This window comes from Tenrec ecaudatus, chromosome 1 (assembly GCF_050624435.1).
Source record: "Tenrec ecaudatus isolate mTenEca1 chromosome 1, mTenEca1.hap1, whole genome shotgun sequence".
Classification (NCBI taxonomy): Eukaryota; Metazoa; Chordata; class Mammalia; order Afrosoricida; family Tenrecidae; genus Tenrec; species Tenrec ecaudatus.
Window position 1 is genome coordinate 92,188,556 of NC_134530.1, and position 27,481 is coordinate 92,216,036.

The window sequence follows — 27,481 nt, forward strand, 5'->3', positions numbered from 1 at the left end:
GAGACTGCCTGCTCCCATAGAGCTCAACCACTTCGGAAACCCTAGGTGAGGCACCACATAGGCTACCACGCAGCTCAGAGAAGACCCAAGGGTCGGTCACTCTTCACATGAAAAGGCGCTCTGCAAAACCTACCGTCTTCCGTGCAGATGCCTTTGTACTTCACAATGTTCTCGTGATAGAGGTTCCTTAAGATTTCAATCTCCTTCTTCAGGTCAGCAATGTGGTTTCCCCCACTCTCGGGCTTCAGGGATTTGACAGCCACCTGCTCTCCAGTGTTGTCCCCCTCAGGGTCATACCTGCAGAGCTCAACCTTCCCGAAGTGGCCCTGAAAGGAAAGCAGCATGCGTTCACCAGAGCAGGCCGGGGCTTATCCAGTAGTCTGCCTGTAAGCCGAGGGCTCTTCCCAGGTTCTGCTCACGCATCCCAGTCCTGTCCTCACACACCATCCCCTCTACCACGGAGCGACCACAAGGAAACACCAAGGGACTGCTCAAGTACCAGATCCATCCCGGCTTCCATGGGGCTGGAAATGAAACCTTAAAGGAAAAGGAGGACCTTTTTAGCTGGACCTTGAGAACAACTGTCGCCTGCCCTGACAGGCCTGGATCTTGGCCGATGGAGAGTACTGGGCACGGGGTTGGGTCACCAAACTCCAGATCCTGGCTCCTGACCCCGCTCAAAATGCACAGGAGGGACAGAGCCTGTAGGGGGCAGGTGGGTGGTGGTGACACACGAGACACCAAGGGCATTCGTGCTTGTGGAAATGCAGAGGCCTGGCCCCCTGCAGATGCACATCCCAGGAGCTTCTCTAGTCACAGCAACTGTCAGGAAACTCCGTTCCAATGAAACAGTTGGTCTGCTCTTTGGGCACGCTGGGAGTACATCTATCCCCCAATTACCCACCCGCCCTCAGGATAGGTGCATCCAAGAAGGTCGGAGCCAGTCTTTTCTATCTTCATGTATCTAATCTAATCTTATCTTTCCATTATCCTCCACACCTCAAAGAAAAATCAAGTCTTGGGGGAAGGGGACCAAGGCCCGAGTGTGTACAAATATCCAGTCGTGTGTACAAGCAGGTATACTCATGCCATTACTGTGCACGGTCAGTGGAAAAGACAAACTCCCTGGTTGGCAACGTGATCCAAAGAAGATGCAGCCAGACGCCTGCTGGGGAGGGAGACGGGGAGCATGGTGAGCGGGACCTACTCTGTCAGCAGTCTGCCTGGGTAGACACTTGCCTCTCCCAAGTCACGGATCCGCTTTAAGAATCGCTTTTCAAAGTGTGTGGGATCCACTTCAGTTGCTGGTTTTCTTTCTGAAACAATGTCTGGATCTACGAGGAGGGAAGAAGACAAGTTCAAGTGAGTGGTTGCCACTCCCGCTCCGCCTCACCCCCGCCCTGATCTTCAGGGGAAGGCGCACGCAGCCTCTTACTCTGCTCCTCGAGTTTGTTAATGTCTCTCATGATGGCTCGGAAGAAGGGTCTCTGGCTGGGGTCGTAGTTCATGCAGCGCGTCATCAGGTCGGCCAGCTCCTTGCAGGACGGGGTCACTGGCCTGCACCGGCTTTCGTAGAAGCGCTCTTTCTGGAAGGGAAGAAACCAGAGGTGCTACCCATGCGCCTTTTAGCCCCAGGTCAGAAGGGGCTACCGACCGTTCATTGAGTTGCCAGCATCTCTGTGTCACGTTACCCAGCCTGACCCCAGCATGGGGCAACACTGATGCCCAATGATTCTCCCTCCAGGAGGATGGGCGGAATTGAGCTGGAATATAATTTGGCAACTGATGTAAAAAAAAAAAATCATTGGATTTTCCAAACTTCTAGCTCCCTAATTCTCATTAGTAAACCCTTCAGTAACACACTAAATATAAACACAGATTGATTTCCTGAGGAATGAGATGTAACGCTGGAAATTTAAAAACAATCTCAGTGCCAAATATAAAATAAGTATAATGAAACAATGAACACATTAAATTTGTTTTAAAAGGTATAAAATACTTTCAGTCATAAGTGGGTATCACTCAATGGCAGCGAGTTTGTTTTTTCTTTGTTGAATTTATTCTATCTTGGGAGTAACTACAGTATTAAATGAAGACATTCGGGATATATATAAAGTTCTACCTAGCACAGTCCCACTATTGTTTGAAAAATACAATGGGATTCAAAAATTTGGTGGAAATTTTGTATTATCTCTTAATTCAATCTTTCCATAAACTTTTTGAAGCCCCCTTGTACAGCCTACCAACAATAAGGTTTAAAAAAAAACAACACAAACAACCACAAATATAACCGGTGACCAAGGTTGGTAAGAAGATGGTGACTGACACTTCCTTTTTATAGTTTATTGTCCACATTTTCCTCCACTGACTAATTAGATGCCACTTTTAAAATTAAATGAAAGTTTAAAGGAAAATATAGAGTTCAGTGGAATCACTGTGGTCTAGCTGCTGGCTGCCAAGGCCTGGTCCCCTCCCCCTACCAACTCCCTGGTCCCTGTGGGCCAGCCTGCCTATGTGTGCAGTGTCTGCCCTTCCCTGCTCCAAGGCAGAGAGGCAGGTATTGTCACCAAACACCAAGTGGATTGTGACCCATAGAGACCCTTCCTTACCCCATCCCTGTATACTTGCCCACGGCACACAGCAGGTGCTCAATAAATACCGCCTGACCAACACTATGAAGACACGCTGGGTTTTTTGTTGCTCTCAAAACTCCCAACTAAACCCAGGGCCAGCTGGTCCATTGCACCTCACATCAGACGACGCATAGGGCAGGGTAGAACTGTGCCTGTGAGTCCCTGAAATCCCAAGTCTGTGCGGGAGTAGAAGACCCATCTTTCCCCTTTGTTTCCCTCGGGAAGTTAAAAAATAAGATGAGCTTCCAAAAAGGCTAAGCTGAAAACTTCAAAGTGGCAGATTTATAGACCTGATGGTCTCCTGGTTGGTTGTAGCTTCACTCCTCTCTGCCATGCCCGGCGCCACCTGTAACTGGCAAGTTGGACCGCTGCTACCTCTTCAATGCCTCCTACCAGAGCACCCGCCTCCCTCTCTTCTGCGCTCTCCCACCCGTTCCTCTCACAGTGTACCCAGATGACCTGCCCTGCAGCCAGGACCATCTAGCCCCACTTGGCCCTCCGACCCTCCCCATGCAGACAGGGACTCAGAAGCCTTTAACCAACCATGTAGCCCCAGTCGACTTTCTGACCCTCACCATTCAAGTCCCACTGCTGCTCTCCAAACCCTCCTGCTCTCGCCAGGCAAGCAATACTACGGCCTGCTTCCCACAACAGAAATGTACCTTCGCACAGAGTAGTCCCTGCCCCGACTAACAGCAATGCCTTCCGCTCAAGCATGCAACGTTCACACAGTCATTTGAAACGTGAGTCAACAGCGCCGGACAGCTCTGCGGAGCACTCAGGAGCTTACGTCCCTGCTTCTCCACAGGTGAGTATGAGAGCGGTCCCATTCCTCACCTGCTTGGCTCCTGGCTAGCAGACCTGGGTGAGTATCTGGGGTTACCTGCACCTCAGTTCCCTGGTTGGAGAGATAAATACCCTGCTACAACTAGCGCTCAGAGAACTGTATCCATTATTACTTGCTATTTTAACCTAATTCCACGACCAGAAGGCAAGGCGCGGGTCTCCTTGATCTGTGAATGACACACAGTGGGCACGTCATCAATACTGTGTCCATTCGCTGAGGAGGAGGCACTACATGGTGCAGCCTCAGGAGAACGAATTAAGGACTACTACCCCAATGACTCACTGAGGATGCATGCTGCGCCCCTCCACCCGACGGCACTCGGCACAGCGACTCTACAAGACAGCTACTCTCCGTCTCCATTTGGAGGGTGATGAACCTGAGGCTCGGGGACATGAAGCAACGCTGCCAGGGGCACACAGTCACCAAACTGCAGAGGCAACTCAAGCCTGTGCTCCCCTCTTCCCAGAGCCCGGCTTCCTCACAAGCCCTAATCCCAGAGAGCAGAGGCTCACCTCAATCAGCGTCTTGTCCTTCAGGGGGATCTCGCCGTTGTAGCAGATTTCCCACAGGGTGGTTCCAAAGCTCCACTTGTCAGCGGCCACGCTCAAGTTCTTGGAGTCTTCAACACACTCGGGCGCGATCCATGGGATTCGTTCTATGCACTCTGGAAGACAACAGAACGTCAACCGGGCTGCTGCTGGAACCACCGGGTGCACTGGGGGGCGCCCTGCAGCGCAAGGGAAGACTTGCATTCAGCAACACTCAGCTTGGACCATGGCAACACAGGTCTCGGGGGCTCAGCAGGCACCCTTCCTAGCTCCTCAGCCCTGGGGCTATTCCAGCAGGGCTGCCCTGGGCCAGCACATGTGTCTGTGTATCACAAGCACCCAGCAGTCTTCCAAAGCCCTGGTCTGAGAAACAGCAAAGCACCCCAGGGTGGAGGTCATCACCCCGCAGAAGGAGAGCAAGGGAAACAGAGGATGGGAGAAGAGCCCAACCTATGCAGACTCACATGCGTGCGGACCTCAGGAGCCCCACACAATCTGCCTGCAAGGTGAGCCCAGCTTTCTTTCCTTCGTGCCCAGAGAACAGGGGGCAGAGACTAACGTCAAGAAGCAGCACCCACCTGTGTCTGCTCCCGACCAAGGGTCTGAGCAGCAATCTGGCCGCATCGAAGGGAAACACACCTTCAACGAGCACAAGTGTTTCCCAGTACTCTTGGGAAGACTAGGGAGCAGACCGTGCTTGGGCTGGACATTCAAGACCCACTTGGCCTTCCAGCTTTCGCCTTCCTCCTTCCCAGTACCCGATGGCCTGCTGCTGGCTCCGATGCAGGCAGTGACCTGGACAATGACCCTGCCGTCACCTTGCCTCAGTGTCGCCCCCCCTCCCCCTCGCACACATACACTGACAGGGAAGGTCCAGATGACACTGGTCCTCCCTGCCCAGAGCTGGGCCCCGTCTTTCACTCACTGAAGTCACTCTCCACCTGTCCTGGAGTCAAATGTTAGAGCGTGCTTCCCAACATGGTGCTTCTCCAAGTTTAACCCCTCCTTTGACACTGCAAGGCCGCTTTCCTGGCTCTACAACTCACCACTCAAACAGACCACGGCACAGCTCAGGGGTGGGGAGATAGGCGACTCTTAAAAACCCCCCACCAATGAGTGGACTTTAAAAGAAACAAAGGGGAGGCCCCTGATGACTCCTGGGGACACAGGTGGTGTCCCTCTGCACTGCCCGACAGGCTTGTTCACAGCTCTTTCGGGACGAGGACCAGTCGTGCTTTCAGCCCACTCGGTGCTTCTCCTGCTGCCTAGTGAGCTCCGTAAGGGCCGGGGAGAGCAACCCTTCTAAGCACCAGACCACCCTTCCCTCCCCGCAGGGAGGCCACCCTCTCTCGGAGCCCTCTCTGGCTGACCCGTGGCGGACAGGGCACACACCTTGCCGGGTCAGGACAGTGATGGGGATGCCGGGGTCACTGAGCTTGATGAATGGACCATACTCGCTGTCGATGCCTTCACGGGCCAGGAGCAGGTTTTTCGTGCACACGTTTCCATGGACCAGGTCTTTATCCTCCTGCAGAGAAGCAAGGGTGGTATTACTCACCCAACCTGCCAACAACGATGCTCATCTCTCCTCCCACCCTGGGTCCCCAGCACCGCCCCACCCCATCTGGCCAGCCCAGCTCTCTCCCCGACTAGCTAGCTGTCTGCATGACCCCACCACGTCACATTACGGCCTGCAGCTTCTGCTTCCTCAGCAGTAGAGTAAGGTAACGGTGGAGCCCACCTCAGAGGGTTTTTGTGAGGATCCAAGTAACCAGAAAGTCTGTGAAATACTTGACAAGCTGGCCTCTGGAAAGTACCCAACAAACATGAGCTACTGCTGACACAGCAGTTTTATTCCTGCACCCCGTAAGCGTTCTACTCTTCCTGCTTACACCACACACTGCAGTCAGCTGCCAGTTCTCTGACCCAGCCAACTTCCCCCTGCCCAGGATTCAGGTGTGGGCACAGAGAGCAGCCCCCACGTTACCAAATTCCACAGGGAATAAGTAAGTACCCCAGTCCCAGGCACACCTGTGTTTCCCCAACGAGCCCTGGGTCCCACCGAACACAAGGACAGGGTCCCTTCAGCCTAAGTATGCTCTTCCTGCTGCCCTCTCTCGGCACACTCTGCTTCTTGCAGGGACCACCAGGGACAGGGGTATGTTTCTTACCAAGTAACTCAGGGCACTGGCTAGCTGTTTGGCGACTTTGAACTTCCATGGTGTGGTGAGGGCATCACTTTTCCGGTGCATGAAGAGATCCAGGGGACCCCCCTCCACAAACTCTTCCACCATGATATCTACAGGCACAAAAAGGGTCGTCTCTGGAAGCTCGAGTCTCTCTGGAACAGTGCTTCACCTGCTCCCAAGCCCCGGTTAGTATAAGGCACTCGGCCCGAGAGTCCGCCAATATCCGTGGGAGGTACAGAAGGCTTGGAGTTCAAGCCCAAGCTCTTTTGTGCATTCACTGTGAATGACCCTGAATAATCTCAGCTTCTCTGAGTCTCAGTTCTCTAAGTCTGAGTTCCCTCATGTGTGAACACACCGATGGCAGAGGCTGCGGCTTTAGGCAACTGCAGCTGTAGAGCAGTGGGCCCAAGGCCCATCCTCTGAGCAGCCAGCCACAGGGGCGGGCAGAGCTCTCTGCAGACAGTTCCCCCAAGCTACCTACGGGCCAGCCCCACCATGCTCAGGCCCACACTCCCCCGCCCTAAGAGGCGTTTACACGGTCGAGCAGCGTGAGGCTGGAGCTGGCGAGAGGCAAGCGCGTGGAGGACAGGGTGGAAACCACGTGGGCGTTAGTCCCACGTCTGCTGTGAACTCAAGGAAGTGATTCACTAAGCACTTCCACTTCCTCAAATACACAAGGACAGACAAGAAGCCCAGGCAACCTCAAGGAGCTAAGGATCTGCAGCCGTCTTTGCAGACCAACCGCAGCATGCACGCTCCCGGCCAGGGCCCAGCACCCCTGCAAACAGCACTTACTCTCCACGTCTCGGACACAGACGCCATACAGGTACACGATGTGCTTGTGGGAGACCTGTCTCATCATGCTGGCTGCCTCGAAGAAGGCCTGTGGGAGAGCAGGACAGAGGGGACAAGGATCAGCCTCCACCATGATGATCCCAAAGGAGCTGGGCCGAGCGGAGAAACAGCAGACCCGGAAAACTCACTACTGTCATCTCCCAAGTCCTCCAACCTACTCCTAAGGCCCCGGCACTCCAGAAGGTGGCTGCCTCACTGACGCTTCTACCTGTGGGCGTGTCTGGCCAAGATGTAGGGTTTGTCTAGAACACCTAACATTGGTGGGAGGACGCTTGTGCTCACTGCGTGCACTCTGCGCACCCTCGGAGATAACAGGACCTAGCACTGAATTTGACTAAGAGACAGAGCAAGGATGTACCCGTACCCTCTTACTAATATGTGGGATCCTGGCCAGGTCCTGTTCCTCCTTGGGGTGTGCCCTGTCCTGATTGAAGTGAGAGCCCAGTCGAGCTCAGGGAATGGAGTCCTGCCTCTGGGGCACAGCCTCGGGAGGCCTAGCTTCGGGAAATGGGAAGCACATGGTGTGGGCAGGGCAAGTGTGAGAGGAGGCTGCACCCACCTCGGCCCCAACACACCCTCAATAATGTGGCCCCCCGGGGCTGTCCAAGGTTGGCGCGGAAGCCATTCCGACTGCGAGAGCAATCTAAGGAGCACTCGCGGAGAGAGAGCCCTGGGAGCGGGTAGAGAAGAAGGGTCTTCCACGCCCACTGTGGCTGTGGGCTTCTGGAAATGGGAGGGCAGATTATGAGAAGACACTTGCCAGAGAAATGTCCCTGTGGCTGGGGTCCAAAACTTTGAGGATCACTTTGATTCTCTTTTCTTCCGAAATCCCCTCCTCATCCTTGTAATCCAGCAGCGTCCCCGAGTAAATGTGTGTCCGTGTGCCTCTCCCGAGGTGCTCACCCTGAGGGAGGAAGCAGAGGGCAGGGCGGTCTTTACACGGGGCAGCGGCGAGGGCCCCACTCTGGAACTGAGGCAAACAGCAAGTCTGACACCGACATGGGGGAGCGCGAACAATGGCCAAAGTGCTCAGTCGTCACAGCCATCTGTCTGTGTGTCCCAAGGACATGTCTTAACGACAGAAAGAACCGCTAAATCAACCCTGTGGCCGGTGCTGTGTGTACAATCGTCCCTCTGTGCGTGCCTGTCTTCCGCTCTTGGGTGGGAAGAATGTGTAAGACCAGCCTGGGCATGAATGAACACATCCGACAGCCACAGACTATGGCCAAACAGATCAGGATCTGGTCAAAGGGCACGTCAACCTGACCTCGCGACATCTGGCCAAAACGGGGACTATTTGAGCATCGGTAAGGCAAACTGCCAAGGATAAAAACATAATAATGTTCAAATCCACAAGTCCATAAGGATACTGAAATGGAAAACTGGTCCCATCAAAACGAGGGCTCTAGGGGATAGATGAGACAATCCGTGTAGGGCCCTTTGAACACCCGCCTCTAAAGCTTCTCCTGAGTTTAGTGGCAATAATTCTGATGTATAAATTTGGAAGCCAAAACATGTGTCTCGTAAAACTTAGGTGTTGCCCCACTATTGACATGAGTCCACAAAAACTTCCAATTCAGTTCTATTACCCTAGGACCCTCGGTGAATGCAGAGAACAAACAATGGCTAATCCCTAGAGACGTGGCCCTACCCGCCGGCCCCCAGAGCCCTGGACAAGCATGGACCAGGAATAGTCATCTACACAGATACCACCACGTGTACATCTGCCCAGCGGCCTCACTCATGAAGCAGCACTTGCCACGAAGCAATCCTCCGGAGCTTGTGGGAAGCTGTGTTCCCCAAACATCCCGTGAAAGCCAGGTGCTTTCTGAACACTCATTCTTCCCCAGAAAGGTTACTTATGTCAGTAGCCAAGTCAGACACCTGGCTGACAGGATTCCACAGCAACCCACGTGTGTCCCCACACGACTCTTGTCATGGTCTTCCTTCGGCCTCCCTCCATGCTGCCCCTGTCTTTGCCTAGAGACTTGATGCTCATCCAAGCCACTCCCCCTCTGGGAAACCATCCCGGTCCTCCCATGGCTGGGAAAGGTGTCCAGTGTGTTCAAGGTTTGCTGTGCTTCCCCTCCTTAGGCATGTGCTCTTGATCATGTAATTATCCTCTTGACACAGAAAGGAGTCTCCCTCCGCCCTGGACTGCACCTCTTGAGGGTAGTGCAGTCTCTGTTTGCTAAGTAAATGCTACAGGGCTGGACCCAAGATGTGAGGGGAAGGAGGAGAAGGCACTCGCCCTGGACACTGTAAGAATGGTCTGTGCCTTGCTAGCCAGCCCCCCGACTGACTGACACATTGATACACTTTTCCAAGGAAGACATTTCTTTAAGGTGCATCAGAGAGGTCAACTAGATGGTAAGCCACTCACTGAATGGATGTGATCATGATCAGAAAATCTCCATGTTCTTTTTTCTACCAGGATCTGCCAACCCAGAGTTCATCCTGCCCAAGCCCCTCGGGCACTTCCTTATGGGGAGCTGGGATCGGTGCCAGGCACAGACCTGCAGCAAGGACTTACTTGTATAATATCTTTCTTGAGGATCCGGTCGAAGCTCAACTGGCTCACGGGGTAGACGGGCTGCCACTCCTGCGCCTTCTTGGTCGCCACCAGCAGATTGGAGATTTCTGTGAAGAGATTGGAAAGGTCTGTGAATGGCCAACCAGCAATGGTGTGCTGAGCCAGACTGGGTTCCTGCCCACCAAGAGGTGAGATCAATAAGGGTGAAAATCTATCCCCGATCAAATGGAAAGCTGCCATAGTGGGCAAGCCGTGGTGCGCCGACACGGCCCCAGCAGGGTCTGCGTCAGGGACAGAGGACCGAAACGTATCTCTACGGACATCTAAATGCCCAAGAAAAGCAGTGACAGTCTATCTTGTGCTCTGCTTTATCCTCGGAGCTTTGTGCACAGTAGGCCGTTCAGAAGTGTTTGCTAAATGCACGCATGAATACTCAAGGTAGGATCTGAGGGCTGGGAGCTGAAACCAGAGGCCATAGCAGCATGTGGCGTCCGGGAGGCAATGGGAACCAAAGTGGAAGGATTAGGAATCTCTGGTTTTGTGCCTCAGAAAGAGGGTCCTGTCTGAACCTCCCTGAACTCCCAGGTCTCAGCAGTGCAAGGGGAGGCACGTAACAAATGTGAATGTCTAGATTCAAAGGGGACCAGCACCCACACACTGCTGATTCTACCTGCAAACTAAACCCGCCGGCAGGTGGCGGGCACTGACAATCCCCAGAAGTGGCCATGCTGCCGGGGAGCCACTGCGAGCTGCAAGGTTACCACACAGGAAGAGTTGGCCTTGCAGACTCTGAGCAGGCAGAGGCGTGCTGGGAGCCCCGGAGGGTTCTGATGTATGTCCTGCTCTGCTTTCAACTGGTACAGAAACAGCAGTGAGATGACAGCTGACCAGTCTCCCCTCCCTCTGTCCTGTACTGCAAGTTTAGTCCTGCTGCTCCGGCTGGAAAGACAGGACGTTCCCAGAAGACGGCCTCAAAGGAGAACCAAGGGCTCCAGGGGCCACCAGGTGGCAAGAGCTCCACAGCCCAGCGTCCCCAGCAGGGGGCCAAGGGACTCGGATGTGGTCTCTCACAGCCTCGTGCCCTGTGGGTAGAGCTGCTTTCCTGTCCTCTCCCGCTGCCTTCTAGCTTACATTTTTATGACCGCTTTCTCTGTGTTCCAATAGCTTTACACACAATTAACACATTTATCCCTTGGCAATCCTGGGAGGAACATGTTGTTCTTGCTGTTATAGATCTCAGAAAACTGATTCTGAAAGAGACAACAAATTGCCCCTGCCAGGCAGCCAGTAGGCCCCAGACTTGAGCCTCTCCCCTTCCCACAACACTAGCTGGCCCTAGTGGAGGGTACAAATTTGGAGTCAGATACAGCTGTCTCCTTGTGATCATAAACAGGGCATTCCTTTTTCCAGTCAAGTCCCCCCTTCAGGTTCCTTCCCTGGAGTAAAACCAGAGGAAAACAGGCAACTCAGGGTTGCCCTGAAGGAGAAACCCCACTGAGACAGGGAGACTTTGAACGGTCCCCACAGCAGCACAGCCATGTGGAAACGTCAAGAGAATGGGAGAAGGGGCCATCTGTGAACGAATTATTTACATAGACGCTTAGGGAACTGGGTACTAGGGTCACCTGTGTACGCTGGGGAGTCGAGTAAGCCCTATGCACATGATTTTCATTGTAAATGGGGTTAACAGCTGGGCCACCCATCAAGCAGCTATGAGAGATAAGGAAGCACACCCATGGGGGCTCCTGTCGGTGCCTGGGGGGTGTGTGGCAGAGGCTCAGTAACTGGTAAGCACTACAGCAGTATTACATCTTAGGCATATTCACCATGGTTGCACTACCTGGTTCTCTAAACCTTGGGCAACGATCTGCAGACATGCCCAGCCTCAGAGCTGCTGGCTGTGGAAGCCAAACACAAAGGCTGACTGCACAGTGGAGGGCGTGAGGTCAGCAGTGGGAGGGGTACTCAGTCGCTCCCTTGGGCCTTTACCTACTTCCTGAACCCAATCTCCCCACCACCACTCTCAGGGGTGATAAATGGAAGACGCAGTAGGCTTGCTCTATGGTCACGCCCATTCCAAGTGGCTTCCTACCTTTGCACTCAGCTTGGCATTTGGTCCACGAGTAATTTCCTGGTTGCAATTGCAAGTGAGAAAACCAGGTCAGAGCCAAACTGTCAGCCTCTGAGGTTAGGCGGCCAAAGGAGGTGGAAAACCCACAGTGACCAGCTCTCTGCTTCTCATGATTTCCCCACTTCTCTAGTGGCAGAGGGCATCTGGAGGGCCTATACAAGGAACCTCACCCAGTGAAGAGTGATGCCCAGGTTAGGTCTCTGAGTTTATAATCAAGAGGAAAGACAGACAGTAAGTACTTTTAGGGCTCAGTTCTGGGGGGCCTCAACACAAGTCAGGAGAAAGGGGGTCACCTTTTTTGGTGCTTCCCATCCACATTACTGCTCCAGGCTCTGCTGTCTAAGGCAGAGATCTCCCCACTGGAGCCCCACAAAGACATCAGGTCTCACTTCCCTGCCTGCCTTCACCTTCTCTCTCCCAATGGCTCATATCCTCAAACTCCTTGCCCTCACCACGAGAGCACTAATCCCTAGCCAAGTAAAAGAAAAATGTTCTAATAACCAGAATATGAGAAGATGTGAGCCAACAGGTTTTAGAGATCTCACCTTTGCAGAACATCTTCCAGCACAGACTGGCAGAAAACCCTATCTGAGGTATAGGCCAAGCCCTTCTGAGGACTCAATCTGCAAGAGGTGACTGACTGGAGTTACATAATCTGGTGCCAACTTGAGGATTTTAAGAGTGAAGGAGTAGAGTAAACTGTCGATCAGGTGGCCGCGTGATGACCTCATTTGGAGGCACAATGGAGAGAAATAGCTCACTGGAGGCCAGACCCACTCTTGTGGAGACACTCAGTGAGCTAGAGGAGACATATGGAGACCTGTACCAGTGTTAAGAGATGCTTCCACTGCCACTGGATCCCAATGGCCTGTGACCTTCCTGCATCCAGCAACATTGCATGGCTGTGAGTCTAAAGAGACATTTATGGACTAATATTGGACTTATGGGCTAATATCAGACTTAGGGACTTAATGTGGACTGGTCTGGGACGTTTTCTCAAGAGCAAATATAATTGCTCTTTTATATAACGCTCTTTCTTATACATATATGAGTGTCCCTGGATTTGTTTCTCTAGTCAACCCAGCCTAAGAAAGCCCTTGAGTTCCCCCTCTTACCCATTTTACTCCTTGATCCTACAAGGTTACCCCTGCCTGTAGGGTCAAGTCTAAGCTCCTTGGGTGGCAACCAAGGCCCCTCATTATCTGCAATCTATCCCTCCTCAAACTCAGCCCCCCTTTTCCCCACTTCACCTAACACACAGGCCACCCAGCACCTTTCTGTAGCCTCTGCTTTTCACTGCCCACTTGGCTCTGCATTACTAAAGTGTCCCTCCCTGAGCCAGGTGACTCAGCGGCTGGCCCTCACCCCGTCCTCGTGTTGACATGGTCTGGTATCTGTGCTGCTTACAGAAAGCGTACTGCAGATTGCAGTGACCACACCTGTCTGTGACGTTTGCTGCATTCTGCTGAAGGGCCTCTGAGAAGAGGGCTTAGGTCTGACTCGTAGCACCTGGTCCTCCCAGAAGCAACTCACGTGCATCCCTTTCTCACACCAGTAATCTAGTAACAAGGGGACTCTCAAGGCATTTCAAGGAAGCGCCCCACTTTCTGCAGTCTGAGAGACTGAGAAAAGCTGAACAGGAAATGCAGCGGGATATACTGGGATTTCCCACCAACTTTGTGCAGCCCCCTCTTGTCCATCTTTTCTGTAGAAACGCTACAAGGTGAGTGAGCAGTGGAATGTGGATTGAGGGCAAGCAGACCAGTAACAAACTCGATAAAAAAGCCCTGGAGACTATGGGAGGGCCCAGTCCTTCAAACTGGAGGCGAGTCACAGCGGGGGCAGAGAGTCTGCCCTGGGGCCGGGCCCGTGATGTGGCCCGGGCCAGCAAGGGGACACACACCTCTGGGCTTGGGCTGGCAGCAGCGCTTCAGCACGAAGCTGATGTTGTCTGTGCGCAGGATCTGCTTCTTGAGGTGGCCCATGAGCTCCCCCAGGCTGGGGAAGCTGTGAGCCGAGCCGTGCAGGCTGTACTGCCCCTTCTGCACCTCGATCTGGAAGTTCTTGAACTGCTTCTGGCCGCCCAGCACCTGCTGTGCAGAAACAACCAGAATCAACCTGATTAAAAGGGGGTCCACTAACGGGTCCCTTAGAGGGGCCGAGAAAACACCCCACGGTCACAAGGGACCTGGAAACATGAAATGATTCACAAGACCAAGAGGTTTGTCGCCAACGGTCAGTCAACAGACAGCAAGAATAAAAGAGCGCCAGGAGAAGGCCCTGCTAGATGGAGGAACAGAGTGAATATGCCCAGGCTGCCTCCTCATACAAGGCCTCTGGGAGCTGCAGAGGTTTCGCAGGAGGGACACGGTGGAAACTGGTTTTCACCTGCCAGGGCTCTCTGAGGTCACAAATGGCAGGTCCAAGCCCAAGTTTTTATTTCGAGCACTTGGTGTGCAAAGAAAACTGTTTTAGTGGATACAAGTGCGTGTAAACTCAGACAAGTTACTGAAGAATAACAGTGCCTCAGTTTCCTATTGGCTGCGCTGCGGATGTTACTGCCCATCTCCAGGGGCCTGAACTACTTACACTGAGAACATGCTGGTGCCAAGTGAGATAAAATGAACAGGAGTTGTCACGTCTATGCAATGGTCAAACTCTCAGATGCTGGCGAAGTCAGGGGTCAAACTCACCCAGCGCCTCCTAGGCCTGGTGGTCTGCTCTCGTGATAAACTCGGCTTAGGACATTTCGTGGGGAGCTCGACTCTGTCCCGCAAAGTTGCTGAGTTGGGATCAACTGCTTGGCACACAACAACCCACAGCATGTCCGTGATCTCCAGTGACTGATAACAGGCAGGCCGTGCTGAGTCCCTGCATTCTGGTACAGCACGGGACTCCAGGCCCCGTGTCACTGAGAGCAAGATGAAACTTCCTCTGGGGATGGATGGATAAGGGATCAGGCACCCTGTCAAGGCAACAGGCCCGATGGCTTCTGAGCCCCAGGGCCCAGCTGTACAGAAGCCTTGCCAGGCGGTGCGGCCCCTGGACACATTGCCCAGGCCACGCGCCAGTGCCGGCTTCTTGCTGTTGCTCCCTCTTCACTCTCTCGCAGGAGGCCCCTCCAGCCGGCCAGCACGCTTCCTCACAGACCCTGCCCAGCGCCCCCGCTGATGTGGGCAGCCCAATCCCACTAACACAGTGCTTCTCACCCTTCCTCCTGCGGTCACCCTTTCACACAGTTCCTCATGTGGTGGTGACTCCAACCATAAAATAATGTTTGTTGCTACATCATAACTGTAATTTTGCTACTGTTATGAATGGGGTGACCCCTGTGAAAGGGTCATTTGACCCCCCAAAGGGGTCACAACCCACAGGTTGAGAACCACTGCACTACAATTGGCTTGAGTAGCAGGGCACCGGTGGTCTGGAGAGGCGAGGTCAAGGATGCTGCCTCATGCCTCGGCGGCCTTCACGATTCCCCTCACACTAGGTCTGGCTTTTCCGCTTCACCAGCATCCCTGCTAGACCTCTGTCACAATGCGGGGCAGTGGTTTTTCTGCGTGAAGTGTCTGAAGGCAGCACGTGGGGACAGCTGCGGGGCCCCAGGAGTGCAGCCTTCTTGGCCCCGTCTGTAACTGAGAAGGCTGCAAACAGAGTGGGGGCTGTGATCAGCCCGGCACAGAGCCGAAAAGAACCCACTCTACGTCATCACACACTCCTCACGTGTCTGCCAGGGACTGGTGTCCCGGCTGCTCCCTCCAGGGCCGTGGGGGCCCTCAACTCTGCCCTAGACCCCAGTGGGCGAGGAAGCCGTGAAGGAAAAGAAGCAGGGTCCTTTTAGAGAGCAGGCTTCTCTTGCCAACTCGTGTCAGGGACCACACGGAGGCTTGGTTTTTCTGTATGCCCATCCCCAGGGTGGTCCTCTCTGTAGCAGCTCCAGGACCACCCTGTGGCCATATATGGCTTGGCCCGAGCCAGTGTCCTGACTGACCTCAGACTTTTCAAAGCAGGTGACGGTCATGAGGATATTGTCGAAGTCGGTGCAGCTCCACCTCAGCACGTACATGCCCTCCTCGCTTCCTTCTTGCCGCAATTTGTTGATGGCGTATTCTGTGCTGGAGGGGGAGATGGGGCAAGAGAGGAAGAGCTGACACCAAGGAGGGGCCTGTGAACCACATCCCTGAACGACCCTGCCTTCAGCACTGCAGTCCCCTGGCACCTTGCATGTGTGGCATGCTGAGATCCTGGGGGGCTCGAGACCCATCAGACCTCCAGGATCTAGATGAGGACTCAGCCTGCTGCCCAGGCCACTGAGCCCTGCATGTCCTCCGGTGCCCAGACATGCTGGCCCGGCTCTCCCCACAGCTGGTGATCAGGAGCTGCCAGAACACAGTGGCCGGGACCCCAACCACTAGAACATGTGCTCTGGGGCTGCTTTGTCCATTGTTATATCCCCAGTAATCATAGCGTGCCTGGCTCGGTCGGTGCTGGATATAAACATGTTGAATGAATAAATCAAATGAGGATTAGAGAGATGCTAGGAGAGGGAACTTTTCTGGTTTACCCCACAATATTGTCCCCGAGGTGCATCGGTTAAATAAATCAGTAAATAAACCCAGGTATGAGATTGCTTGCCCCTACTGAGTGCTCGCTGAATGTTGGAGACATGGTCAAGGTGCTTTAGAAAGGCAGACAATAAGCTCTCCAACACCTCCATGACTTTGCACGCAGTCATTGCTGGCCTGTCATCCTCCTCGCTCCCTCTCTATGGCCTGGTCAACCCTCGCCGACTCCTCTGGTTAATCTCACCGGAATGCTGTTTACTCTAAGAAGATTCCGTAGGCAACGCATCTCTCTCTCCCAGGTCGAGGAAGCAGGCACCCATTAACACACACCAAGCCCCTATCACGCAGCAGGCCAAGGAAGAACATCAAGCACAATTGATGGTCTCCCTCCTCTAGGACGCTCACAGTGGAAGAAAGTGGAAGGCGGCTGAGTCAGTGCTTCCACAGACACACTTTGGTCCGAGACACGAGGTTTAGAAGCACAGCAGCTGTCTTCCTGCGCGTGAAGGGCACTCGTGTGGCCTAAGAGGGAATTAGCTGAATTCATGGTACCGCCAACATCAGACCGCAGGCCAACGGAGAGAAACGACAAGGAAGTAAACCTCAGCTGCACATAAAACAAGTGCAGCTACGTGGAATGGCTAGGGCGGTCATCTAGTGACTGCCAACCCAGGGTTGGTCAAGCTCAGGCTACCAGTTCTGGACGCAGACGGATGGAACAAGGGGCAGTCTGGAGACTTCTTTAACCTCAAAGTCCACACATCCACCTGCCATTTTAGGACCAGCGACCACAGGATTGTGCTTGCGACACTGCCCGATGTTGACAAGCTGTGTCCTATCCTCCTTTAATCACCCCCGGTGCTTGGTGGAGCGAGAGGCCAGGCAGTGTGGCACTTCCATCGCGTGTGGAGAGGAGGGGTGTGCTATGAGGAGCACGTGAGAGGAGTTGAGCGGCTGCTACATGACTCCAAGTGAGACGGCAGCCAGGCCTGGCCAAGGTGGGGAGGGCAGGGAAGGTAGCACCTCAGTACTGACAAACCTGGCTGACTGGCCCCAAGCGAGCAACCGAGGACACCTGTGACAAAGGAGGCCCCGTGCCCCATCACTAAAGCAGGGCTCCTTCCCCACCAGAGGCAACAGGAAAGGACCTAGAACCAACCTGATTGGACCGTGACACCCGTTCTGTATGTTGTGCACGATCAACGGGGGAGCCACGTCGGTGCAGAGGTAATGGTGGGCATCTGCTGTGAGCCGGAAGTAGCCGTCGACCAGAGACACAAAGGACAAGGCCTCCTCGTGGGAAGCGAGTTTCAATTCCTGGCGAGAGAAAGAAACAGTCATGGTTACGGACTAGCATCTCAAGCACCTGACTCTCTGGGCAGGGAAAGAGATTCGTATTATTTCCCTCCTCCCTCTGATTACCATTGATCTGAGGTTTTCTCTTTCTCCCTTCACTGTGTTATCACTAGTTTTAATGATAAAATTAATGCAAGCATATTGCTAAGAAAAGAGAAAAAATAAAAGCACTCAATCTCGCCATAATAAATGTCGTCAAAGAAGAGCATAAGTAGGTGCTGTTATCTGATTATCTACACACATGTGCATGAGTACTTCCAAGATTTTGAAAAGAAAATTGCCGTCGACCATACAGAAAGTTGTATAGACTGTTTCCCCCGGACGAGGGCAAGTTCAGCTACTGGGTGTGCTGCTCAGATGAAGTGTGGTTTGTTTTCCCAACACCCACTGCTGCACACTGGGGTTGCTTCCAGCACTCTGCCGCTCAGCCGAGGAGTACCATTCATCAGCCACTGCCTGCATCCGTCTCTGCTTCTGGAAGAGCAATTCCTAGAGTTCTGAATGGGGGCTGTATATATTTTCAAGATTCTTCATACACCCCACCAGCAGGTTCCTCAGAGGTCCTGGCGAAAAGGCCCTCCCTGGGTGGCAGAGAGTCAAAGCGCGTCACCAGGCTCTGTGCCAGCACTGAGTGATACATGCCATTCGGATATAGTTACTCGGCAAGTCTTAGGCACAAACTGGTACTTCCCTGGTGTCAACTGGCTCCACCCCTTGGAGAGCGTGTCTCTGCTCACCATCCTGCAGTCTGCACTTGTCGGCCACAACTTCCCCTGACACAAACATGTTTCTTTTGGCAGGGTTCCCACTTCCCCTGACAAACTGGCCTGCCTGTCTAGATTATGTCCTCAAGTGATACCAAAAAAGGAAGTGGGACTGAACACCCCTTCCACTGTCCGAGAGTAGCTGGGTGTGCCTGGCACCCTGACAGTCTCTGCATAAGTGCAAAGTGGAGCTTCCCACTGGCTTGACCCCACAGGACCCAGCCTACTCAGCAGAGGCGCCTCGGAGGAACCCAGTAGCATCTGTTGGCTTCCACCCCCTTCATATCCATCAACTTTTCTGAATCAAATATCAGTGCTGAAATACCTTCTGGAGGGCAGCACACCTGAGAGGGATCCACAGCTGTAAGATCTAAAAAAGGTGTCAGAATGTACCAAGCCCAACCAAACCCACCACCATCAAGTTGATTCTGACTCACAGTAATCCTGCAGGACAGGGTAGAACTGCCCCTGTGGGCTTCCAAGACTGTCATTCATTATGGGAGTAGCAAGTCTCATCTTTTGCCCAAGCGGCGGCAGGTGGTTTTGAACTGCTGACCCAGTTAGTAGGCCAACAATAAGCCACAACCCCACCAGGGCTCCGAAAATGGACCAGAGCATGTCACCTTGGCTGGGCCGTACAAATCAGACCAAAGATTCACCGGTTTTGCTTCAGTAGAGAAGCTAACAACTCAAAAGATGTGCAACCCCAAAATTGATGTTGATGCTTCCACCAAGTAGGGGGCTTTGGGGCTTAAGTCCAGCAGTCATCAGATTTTGGGGAAGGACAGGCACTCAGAGAAGCCTGTGCTGTGTGCACTGCCCTCGGTCAATGCCGCCCTCTCAGCACTGGGTGGGTGAACGGCCGACTCACCATCTTTTTGTTGTCCTGCTTGTTAATGCTGACCGCAGACTCTTTTATTACAATGTGAGTGATTTCAGGAAAGTAAGAAAAATTGTTCCACTCGTCCCGGATTTTACTTTTCTCCTCGTCCTTCTTGTATTTGTGATCCAGTTTTTTACGCTTCAGTTTGTTTTTTTCCTTCTCAACAGGAAGAACCTGATAGCATGGATACAAAGGCGACAGGGATGAGCTGCCGTCCCATGGTCTATCCTCCACGTCAAGGGGCCCGAGTGATTGTGACAGACCAATGCAGGGTCTCAGGCGGAAGCAGGGAAAGCCAGGGGACCTGAACTTCTGGAAGAATTGGGGGAGGCCCTAGTGAGTACACTGATTAGTCTTCCTTTTATGCGACAGTTAGCATGCATTTAAATACTAACTCAGAGAGGAAAACTAACTGGCCACTCAACGTGAATTGACAATCAGGTGCTGTCACTTCCACACTGACAGAGGTGTGTCGACACAGATGAAGGACATGTTCTTCCCAAACAAGCACGCAGAGGGCTCGGAGGGACACAACACGGGCTTTCTCCATTCAGAAGCTATCGCCAATCATCTGGACTGTACAACACCCAGGGTGGAATTTTCGAGAGAAGATAGGAGGCTGGTGCTTGGACACTCTAAGGAGCCATCCTTGTCTGCGTAAGTTGAAGCGCTTGGCAAAGCACATGTCTTGGAAACCTGAGCCCTGGGTGGCGATCCCGCCTCTGCAAGTTACGCATCAGATTCTGTTCTCTTGGGCTTCCGGCTTCCCAGCCTGGAGAGCACTGAGGTTTTGTCTCCTCACAAGGCTCTTGGAGGATTGTGGTAACTACTTCTAACATGGAGCCTAAGGCACTGAAAGCACATGACGAGTGACAGACATTGTTATTTTAACATGAGAAGAAAACAGGAGGGGGGGAAAATGAATCTCACACTTAATTTTACTTAAAATCATAGCCGTCGTTGGTATAATAGTGTACTGAATATTTATTATATGCCAAACTCTGTGCGAAGTGCCATTTAATTCTCTCAACAATCTTATGAGGTAGACACTGCATCTCCACGTTTCCGATGCATAACACACAGCCGATGTAGGTAAGGTAACCTTCTCAAGGCCATATAAGTAGGAGAAGCAGAACTGAAACTCTAGTGTTTTAAAACGCTTGCTCTTAAATGACTACATTCATACAAAACTCAATCAAGAGACTTCATAATGCCAAATCAATGACCAGATTTCATGGGGCCTAAGTTCACTCCCGGACACATCATTTGCTGGTTCTACCCTTCAGTACGTTACTCTTCTGTGCCTTCTTGTGCTCGTCTGTAAAAGGGGGACAGTGTTACTCTTTCCTTTACTTCTGTTCTCCCCGAGAAGTCGGTTCAAGGCATGGCTTAGCAAAGTGCTCGGCACAAGGTGAACGCTCATAAAATGCCTACTGTTATTACTACGTATTACACAAGAGGGCTTCAAATAGCTCATGAACCTTCCCACAAACTTGTTGAAGCCCCTCGTCCCTGCTGTTATCCTTCTAGCTCTCTATGTCCCACAGAACTCAGCACGCACAGGTGGATGATGCACAGTCTCTAGCCTATCGAGTCTTTTCAGGGGGAACCGGGGGGTGGCATTATCAACAGGCAACCCCAATAGGATAAACCACACACCCTGTGAAACAGACTTACACTTGGCTTCTGCCTCCACTGGATTCCAAGATTTCCAGTCACCATCACTTCATAGTAGAGAAGGTTTCCACTGTCGTTGGAATGAAAGCGGTTCATCCTCTCATTTTCTGATGAAATCAGTAGCATGGAGGTCTCAAATATCTCAGCACCATAATGTTTCGTCAGCGTCTCCAACGTCGCCAAGTATTTCACCTTCAGGTCGTGCGTGGACACGCTGCTGTCGCAGATGGTCTTGTTGTTAAATTCCTTTAGGAAATCCTTGAAAACGTTGTTGATTCGCAACCTGGTAAGGACATTCCTCTGTCGGATGGACTTATTCAGTGTTTCTGGAATATATCGCTTGTAGCTAAAAGAAAGTGGAAAACGCATCTGTTGTTGAAGTACAGGTGAGCAGAGACTCATTTCAAAAGAAGCCGGTAGCTATCTTGCTCACATGTGGTATCAGCTGAAAAGGGAAAGTCTCTTCCCAGAGGATCTGAGGTGGAATGGGCCCTGAGGCGGGCAATCACAGCGCAGTAGGGGCCGAGAGAGAAGACAAGAATACATCTCCCACGTACCTCACCAAACGGGAACTCCTACAGGACATGGCATTTTCTGGGACACAAGCGCTTACCTTACTGATAGTTGTGCTCGCTACTGCCACCGTGCCTGGGCCACCAGGCCTTACATGCGCTCACAATTAGACAGGGCAGCAGCAGGGAAAAGAAACCCAGCTGAGAGCTGCCAAGAGTGGTCATCTTTGGGCAGGCTCACAGGTCATTTGTTCTATCTGTGTTAACTGTTTCATAACTCATCTGTGATAGACACACAGTTTTCACCTGAGGGGGGGGGGGTAACGACACAGGAACTGACAAAGGGCACCGTGTCCCATGAGTGAGAGTGTATTTAGTATATGGACCAGGAGGTAGTGTAAAGGATGCTAACCTAGGACACACGGATTCTCAACAAACTGTACTACAGTGCCGGAGCAAGAGCCGTTTTAAGGAGGCACAAAGACCCATGAAAGAAGACCAGAGTGCACTGGGCGCTGGTTGGGCTTGGGGAGTAAAGTAGTGGGAAGGGCTGTCTCGTAGACAGTCCCAGGCCTGACACCAACCTGAACAGGCACAACGGACCATGTGCTGCTGCACAAATGGTCTTCACATTGTAGGAAATTGTGATGTTTGAGATTTATTCCCCAACAAAGGGCCCACCTTTTCCTTTAGATCAGTGCCACATGGTCGAGAGGGAGACCAGAGAGCTGACCATTTCTTCACCTCAGTATCATTAAAAATAAAGAGGAGAGCTTCAAGTACAGGCCAATGAGAGAAAGGGAGACAGAGGCGAGAGACCAGGTATCTGATCTGCGCCCATAAGACTGAGCAGGAAGTGCATCTGCACTCCAGATTCTGGTCCAGGGCAGGGAGACACAAGCAGCAGTGGAGTGAGAGGGAGGACAGCAGCTCTCACGAACGACACAGCAGACAGGATCCCTCCTGTCTCCATGAGCCCACTGGTAAGGTGAACAAGGGGCAGAAATCACACAGACTGAGATCCCTTCTCAAAGACTTGCGCTCCAGTGGCTTTTTCAAATATAATTTTCTTAAAGTAACCGATGATCACCCCTCACATCGAAATTGACAGTAAACCACAGTTCAGACTGGGAATGGTCATGGCCAGACCACAGACCTGCAATGAGTGATTTTACACCTGCCAAAAGGAAAAAGGGCAGTGGCAGAGAACAAGGCCGGGGACGGATAGCAATGTCCACCTTGGGGATGGGATAGGACGGGCATGGGCCACTAATCCACGATCCCCAGCAGAGAATGCCCATGCTGGAGGCAATCGGGATGCAATTACGTTTGTGTTACCTTTTACAAATATATAAGTAGGATTTCTGTAGGACTGCAGCAACCAGGGGTCAGCCAAAAGTTGCCAGAGGGTAAAAACAAAAATAGCTTCGCCTAGAATCAATCCCACAAGCAAAATCAAATCCGGTTTACCTGATGTCCCTGGGAAGCTCTGGCAACTGCATCTTCTTCATCATGGCATAGTGTGAGATGGCCAGGACCGCCATCCCCAGACACTCGTTCTCGATGTCATGCCCGTCCTGCTCCGTCTGGGGGTCCCGGATGGGCGCCAGGCATTTGACCAAATCGTACTGTCCCTGTGGAGCAGAAGCAAGGTCAAATTAGTCAGCATGTAGGTTTCGGACACCACTCACGTTTCCGGTCCGGAGAGGAAGGCAGAAACGCACAACAGCAGTGCGGGAGTCAGTCTGGCAATTCTTCGGGCATCTGACCCCTTTCAACAAAGTAGGCACTACGGAACTCAGGAAATGCTCTCCTCAGGCCAATTCACTCATCTTACTACTGACTACTCTGGCACTGCTAGAAGCCCTGGTGGCCTAGTGGGTTATACACTGGGCTGTTAACCGAAAGGTTAGCAGTTCAAAACCACTAGCCGCTCTGCATGGGAGGACGTTGAAGCTACCTCACAGTCTCAGAAACCCAAGGGAGCAATACTTCTGTGCTCTACAGTCACGGTGAGTCCAGACCGACTTCCTGGCAGTAGGTTTGGGTTTGGCAGTAGGTGCTGGTGAGCAGTACAAGAACAAGAACTCTCAGTACAGGTGATGCCAAAGAAGCAACAGTGTGTCTTAGGCCGGGGTCTGCACTGAGGCACAAGGGAAGGTGATGTTTGGCTGGGGGATCGTCATTCTTTCATTCCGCCAACACTTCCTACAACGTTCTGATCTGGGAACTCAGTACATAATATTGATAGAGCACGACCTCCTACTGCGATGCAGACTGAGAGAGAAGGGAGATAATGCATATCCTATGTTTACACATCTGGTTTTCCAGCATCTGCTGTTCAAGTGTCCAATACTGAAATGTGTCGCCAAAACAGACCCCCCTCCCTGATGGAGGGTCACAGCATTCCAAGAGCCAATGGGGACTCGAAAACAAGCGACTAGCTAGAAAGCAAAACAGCCGAGTCCACCACCCACATGGAACAGAGTAACAGTGTTAACACCGACACAGACTCCCCTTTATTAAGCCCCAACTGCCAATCAAAAGGTTGGCAGTTCAGATCCACTCAGAGCCACGTTGGAAGTCATGGCTGGCAATCTGCATTCGCAAGGCCACAGCCTTGAAAACCACCAGAAGTCAAATTCCGCTCTCCCGACATACGCTGGACTCGATGCAGAGCAATCAACTAACAATAACCCCGGTGCAAGACAGGTGCTCTGGGCTCCTGCATTTACCATCTCATTCCCTCCTCACCAAAGGGCTGGTCACTGACATCAGCTTCAGGTAAGAGAGAGGCATGTGAGGCGCTTAAAGGAGAAGAAAGTACTTTATTCATTCTCCTAGTAATTACTGATTTGCAATTGTCAGCCAGACGTTATTCTAGCTGCTAAGGATTAGCAGTTAATAAGTCAAACCAAGTCCCTGCCCTCACAGAGATCCCATTTCAAGGGGGAAGGAAATAATAAATACATAAAAACGAGGCCAAGTCAGAGAATGGAGAGTGAGATGACCTTGGAGTGGTGGGAGTGAGTCAAATCTCGATTTGCCAGACTCCAATGTTGCTGTTTGTGGAAGTTACATAATCTGGTGGCAGTTTGGAACTTCAGAGTGAAGGGGTGGAGTCTAGACTGTCAATCGGATCATAATCAATGAGGCCTTTCTGTGGGCATGGACTTCTCCAGAGAATTCTGGGAACTCGGGTATTTCCTCCGTGTAGGTGGGAGTCAGTCTGTCTGTCTTGTCTCTCTCTCAGCTCACTCCCTGAGAGATGCTCTACTGACAAGACACATGGCACGGGGAACTGGAAGAGCCACATGGAGACCTCTGCCAGCACTGAAATGCCTACACCACCACTGGATCCACAAGACTTCCCACCCACTGGCCTGTGATCTTCCTGCATTCAGCATCATTGCATGTGGTTCTTGAGTCTGAAGAGGACTCTATAGATTGGTATCAGACATACGGGCTAATATCAGGCTTCTAGACTTGATCTGGACTGGGCTGGGATGTTTTCTCAATATTCAGCCGCTCTTGTATATAAACCTACAACTTTCCTCTCTCTAGTTAGTCCTTGAATGCATCCCCCCCCCCCACTATCTTGAGCCCAAGTCTATCTTACAAATCCAGCTGGACTGGAGGATGTACACTGGTACAGATAGGCACTGGAAATACAGGGAATCCATGACCAATGGTGAGAGTGGTGATTCCAGGAGTGGTGGCGGGAGGGTGGGGTAGAAATGAAGAACAGATTACAAGGATCTACATAACCTCCTCTCTGGGGAACAGACAGCGAAGAAGTTGGTGAAGGGAGACGTTGGACGGTGTAAGATATGACAAAATAATAATAATTTATAAATTATCAAGGGTTCATAGGGGGAGGGGGAGGGAGGGGGGAAATGAGCGAATACCAGGGGCTCAAGTAGAAAGCAAATGTTTTGAAAATAATGAGGGAAACAAAAGGGCTTGATACAATGGATGTATGTGTGGATTGTGGTAAGTGTACAAGCTCCCAATAAAATGACTTAATTAAAAATATATATTTACAGTCTCAAAAACAACAAAACCTCCTTCCTCTTCACACGAGTGTCCATGAATTTGCTTCTCTAGTCTACCCAGACTGACATCCTGTTTGAGCGCTGCAGTCCCACTTCACCTGCGCTGACTAGCTTCAGGTAGCTGGAAGTGGAAGCATGGTGAACTGCTCTGATTTGTACAATGGGCAGACATGAAGCCTGGAGTCGGCGTTCCTACATAACCAGGGTAACATCAGGAAGCACACACGTTCTGCAGGATAATGAAATTTCAGGTGATTTGAATTTCTCTCTTGGCTGTTTTCTAGTATCTAATCCAGTGGTTCTCAACCTTCCTAATGCTGTGACCCTTTAATACAGTTCCCTCATGTTGTGGTAACCCCAACCATAAAATTATTTTCGTTGCTACTTCATAACTGTAATTTTGCTACTGTTATGAATCGTAATGTAAATATCTAATATGCAGGATGTATTCTCATTGTTATAAACTGAACATAATTAAAGCATAGTGACTAATCACAAAACAATATGTAATTATAGATTGTGAAATATTTATTTCTAATTACAAATAAATGAAATTTTGTCTTGAAGCATGGTGTAGCATGGTTAACAGTCTTCACACGGGGTACTCGTATGTGGGCAAACCTGCCTGGAGACAGATAGAGGAGCAGTGTCTTGGTTCCTAAGACCATCAGAAATATGTGTTTCCCAATGGCCTTAGGTGACCCCTGTGAAAGACCCACAGGTTGAGAAACACTGATCTAATCTGTACCACTCACCACTGTGACTCAGGAGGGGCCACACCTCCTTCCTCCCAAACGTTTTCCTACCTGCTAAGCAGTAGCCTTCGGCTCTCTGAACAGATGAGAAGAAAAATTTTATTGCCGAACAGGGAGTGGGGTGCCGGGGGTTGGAAAACAATGAAGTGAGAAACCCCTGGGGAGCAACCAGCTGCCTGGACCGTGAATTGCTCCTGCCTTCTTTCTCTTCCCGTGGGGCAGGTGCTGGGGTAGCAAAGGTTTCCTCCAGGATGAGTACCCTGGCTCCCGCCTAGGGAATCTGAACTACGAACTCTAGGGTGTTCTGCGCCCAAACTTCTTACCTGAGCAAATAGATACTCCAGTGAACTGGCATCAAGGAGAGGGGTGGCATCCGGGACTTTTTTTCTCTCATAGCCATTTTTCTGCTTCTTTGGAGAATGTCGCCACACTGACTGCTCATTGTCGTTGGTCCCATGCCAGTTGGTGAAATAGAACCTGGAAGGTAGGGGGGGAAACTTCAATTGGGAGGAAGAGGACCCCAGCATGGCTGGGTGAGCAGTCCTGACCGATCAGTGCCAGAGGCTAAGCTTCCCTGAGAAAGGCCAGGCAGTCTGTCCGAGACGGAAACATCTGCGAAGCGCTCACTGTTCATAAAGGCCTCTCGTCATGTTTACTAGCACTAGGCGGGGGGAAGGCCTCCTGTCAGCACCTTCTCTAAGCCTGGGGGAGAGAAAGCGATTTCCTGAAGCTCACCAAGGAAGGGCAGTGCGCAAGTCCTAGCTTCTCTTGGCTTTCCACTACATCTTCCGAAAAAAGAGACGCCGTGCTGAGCAGAAGCCACCGCTCACTGTACCTCCTTCCCCTGCACTCTGGGGTGTTCGGCTGCTGCCATTCTGCCTCCCATCCAAGATGTGCTTTGTTCACGTTTTAGCCCCAATGAAATCTCACTTCCTCGTGTGACCAAAGCAGTAGCCAGCAGTAGGGCAACATTTCCCACTCCCTAGATTGCTGCTACTGAATTAATGGGGTGACTTAGAAGAAACACCTGCAGCAGCATCATAATTTAAGTTGACAGGCATTTTGCAATGCTCGTACTCTTACTCATATTCACAGCCACCTTACAGGACCGAGTAGAACTGCCCTGGGGCTTCTGAGGCTGTGAGTCTTTGCGGGAGTAGAGCGCTTCATCTTTCTCC

The 27,481-nt window shown here is 51.9% G+C and overlaps 1 protein-coding gene across 4 annotated transcripts in view; it reads right to left on the reverse strand.

Annotated features, from left to right (window-relative positions):
- JAK1 (Janus kinase 1) overlaps positions 1–27,481 on the reverse strand; it is a 121,741-nt gene that overhangs the window by 6,779 nt on the left and 87,481 nt on the right. For 3 of the 4 annotated variants that reach the window (XM_075557176.1, XM_075557169.1, XM_075557174.1), the window contains 16 exons: positions 26,627–26,780; positions 22,964–23,127; positions 20,982–21,327; positions 19,293–19,478; positions 17,461–17,618; positions 15,728–15,851; positions 13,640–13,829; positions 9,606–9,712; positions 7,833–7,976; positions 7,013–7,100; positions 6,200–6,327; positions 5,421–5,556; positions 3,993–4,144; positions 1,436–1,586; positions 1,240–1,334; positions 134–326 (listed from right to left, as the gene is read on the reverse strand). In XM_075557176.1, coding sequence (XP_075413291.1) covers positions 134–326; positions 1,240–1,334; positions 1,436–1,586; positions 3,993–4,144; positions 5,421–5,556; positions 6,200–6,327; positions 7,013–7,100; positions 7,833–7,976; positions 9,606–9,712; positions 13,640–13,829; positions 15,728–15,851; positions 17,461–17,618; positions 19,293–19,478; positions 20,982–21,327; positions 22,964–23,127; positions 26,627–26,780 — 2,516 coding nt within the window. The remainder of the gene's footprint in view (positions 1–133; positions 327–1,239; positions 1,335–1,435; positions 1,587–3,992; positions 4,145–5,420; positions 5,557–6,199; positions 6,328–7,012; positions 7,101–7,832; positions 7,977–9,605; positions 9,713–13,639; positions 13,830–15,727; positions 15,852–17,460; positions 17,619–19,292; positions 19,479–20,981; positions 21,328–22,963; positions 23,128–26,626; positions 26,781–27,481) is intronic. The other variant, XM_075557178.1, reaches the window with a different exon arrangement.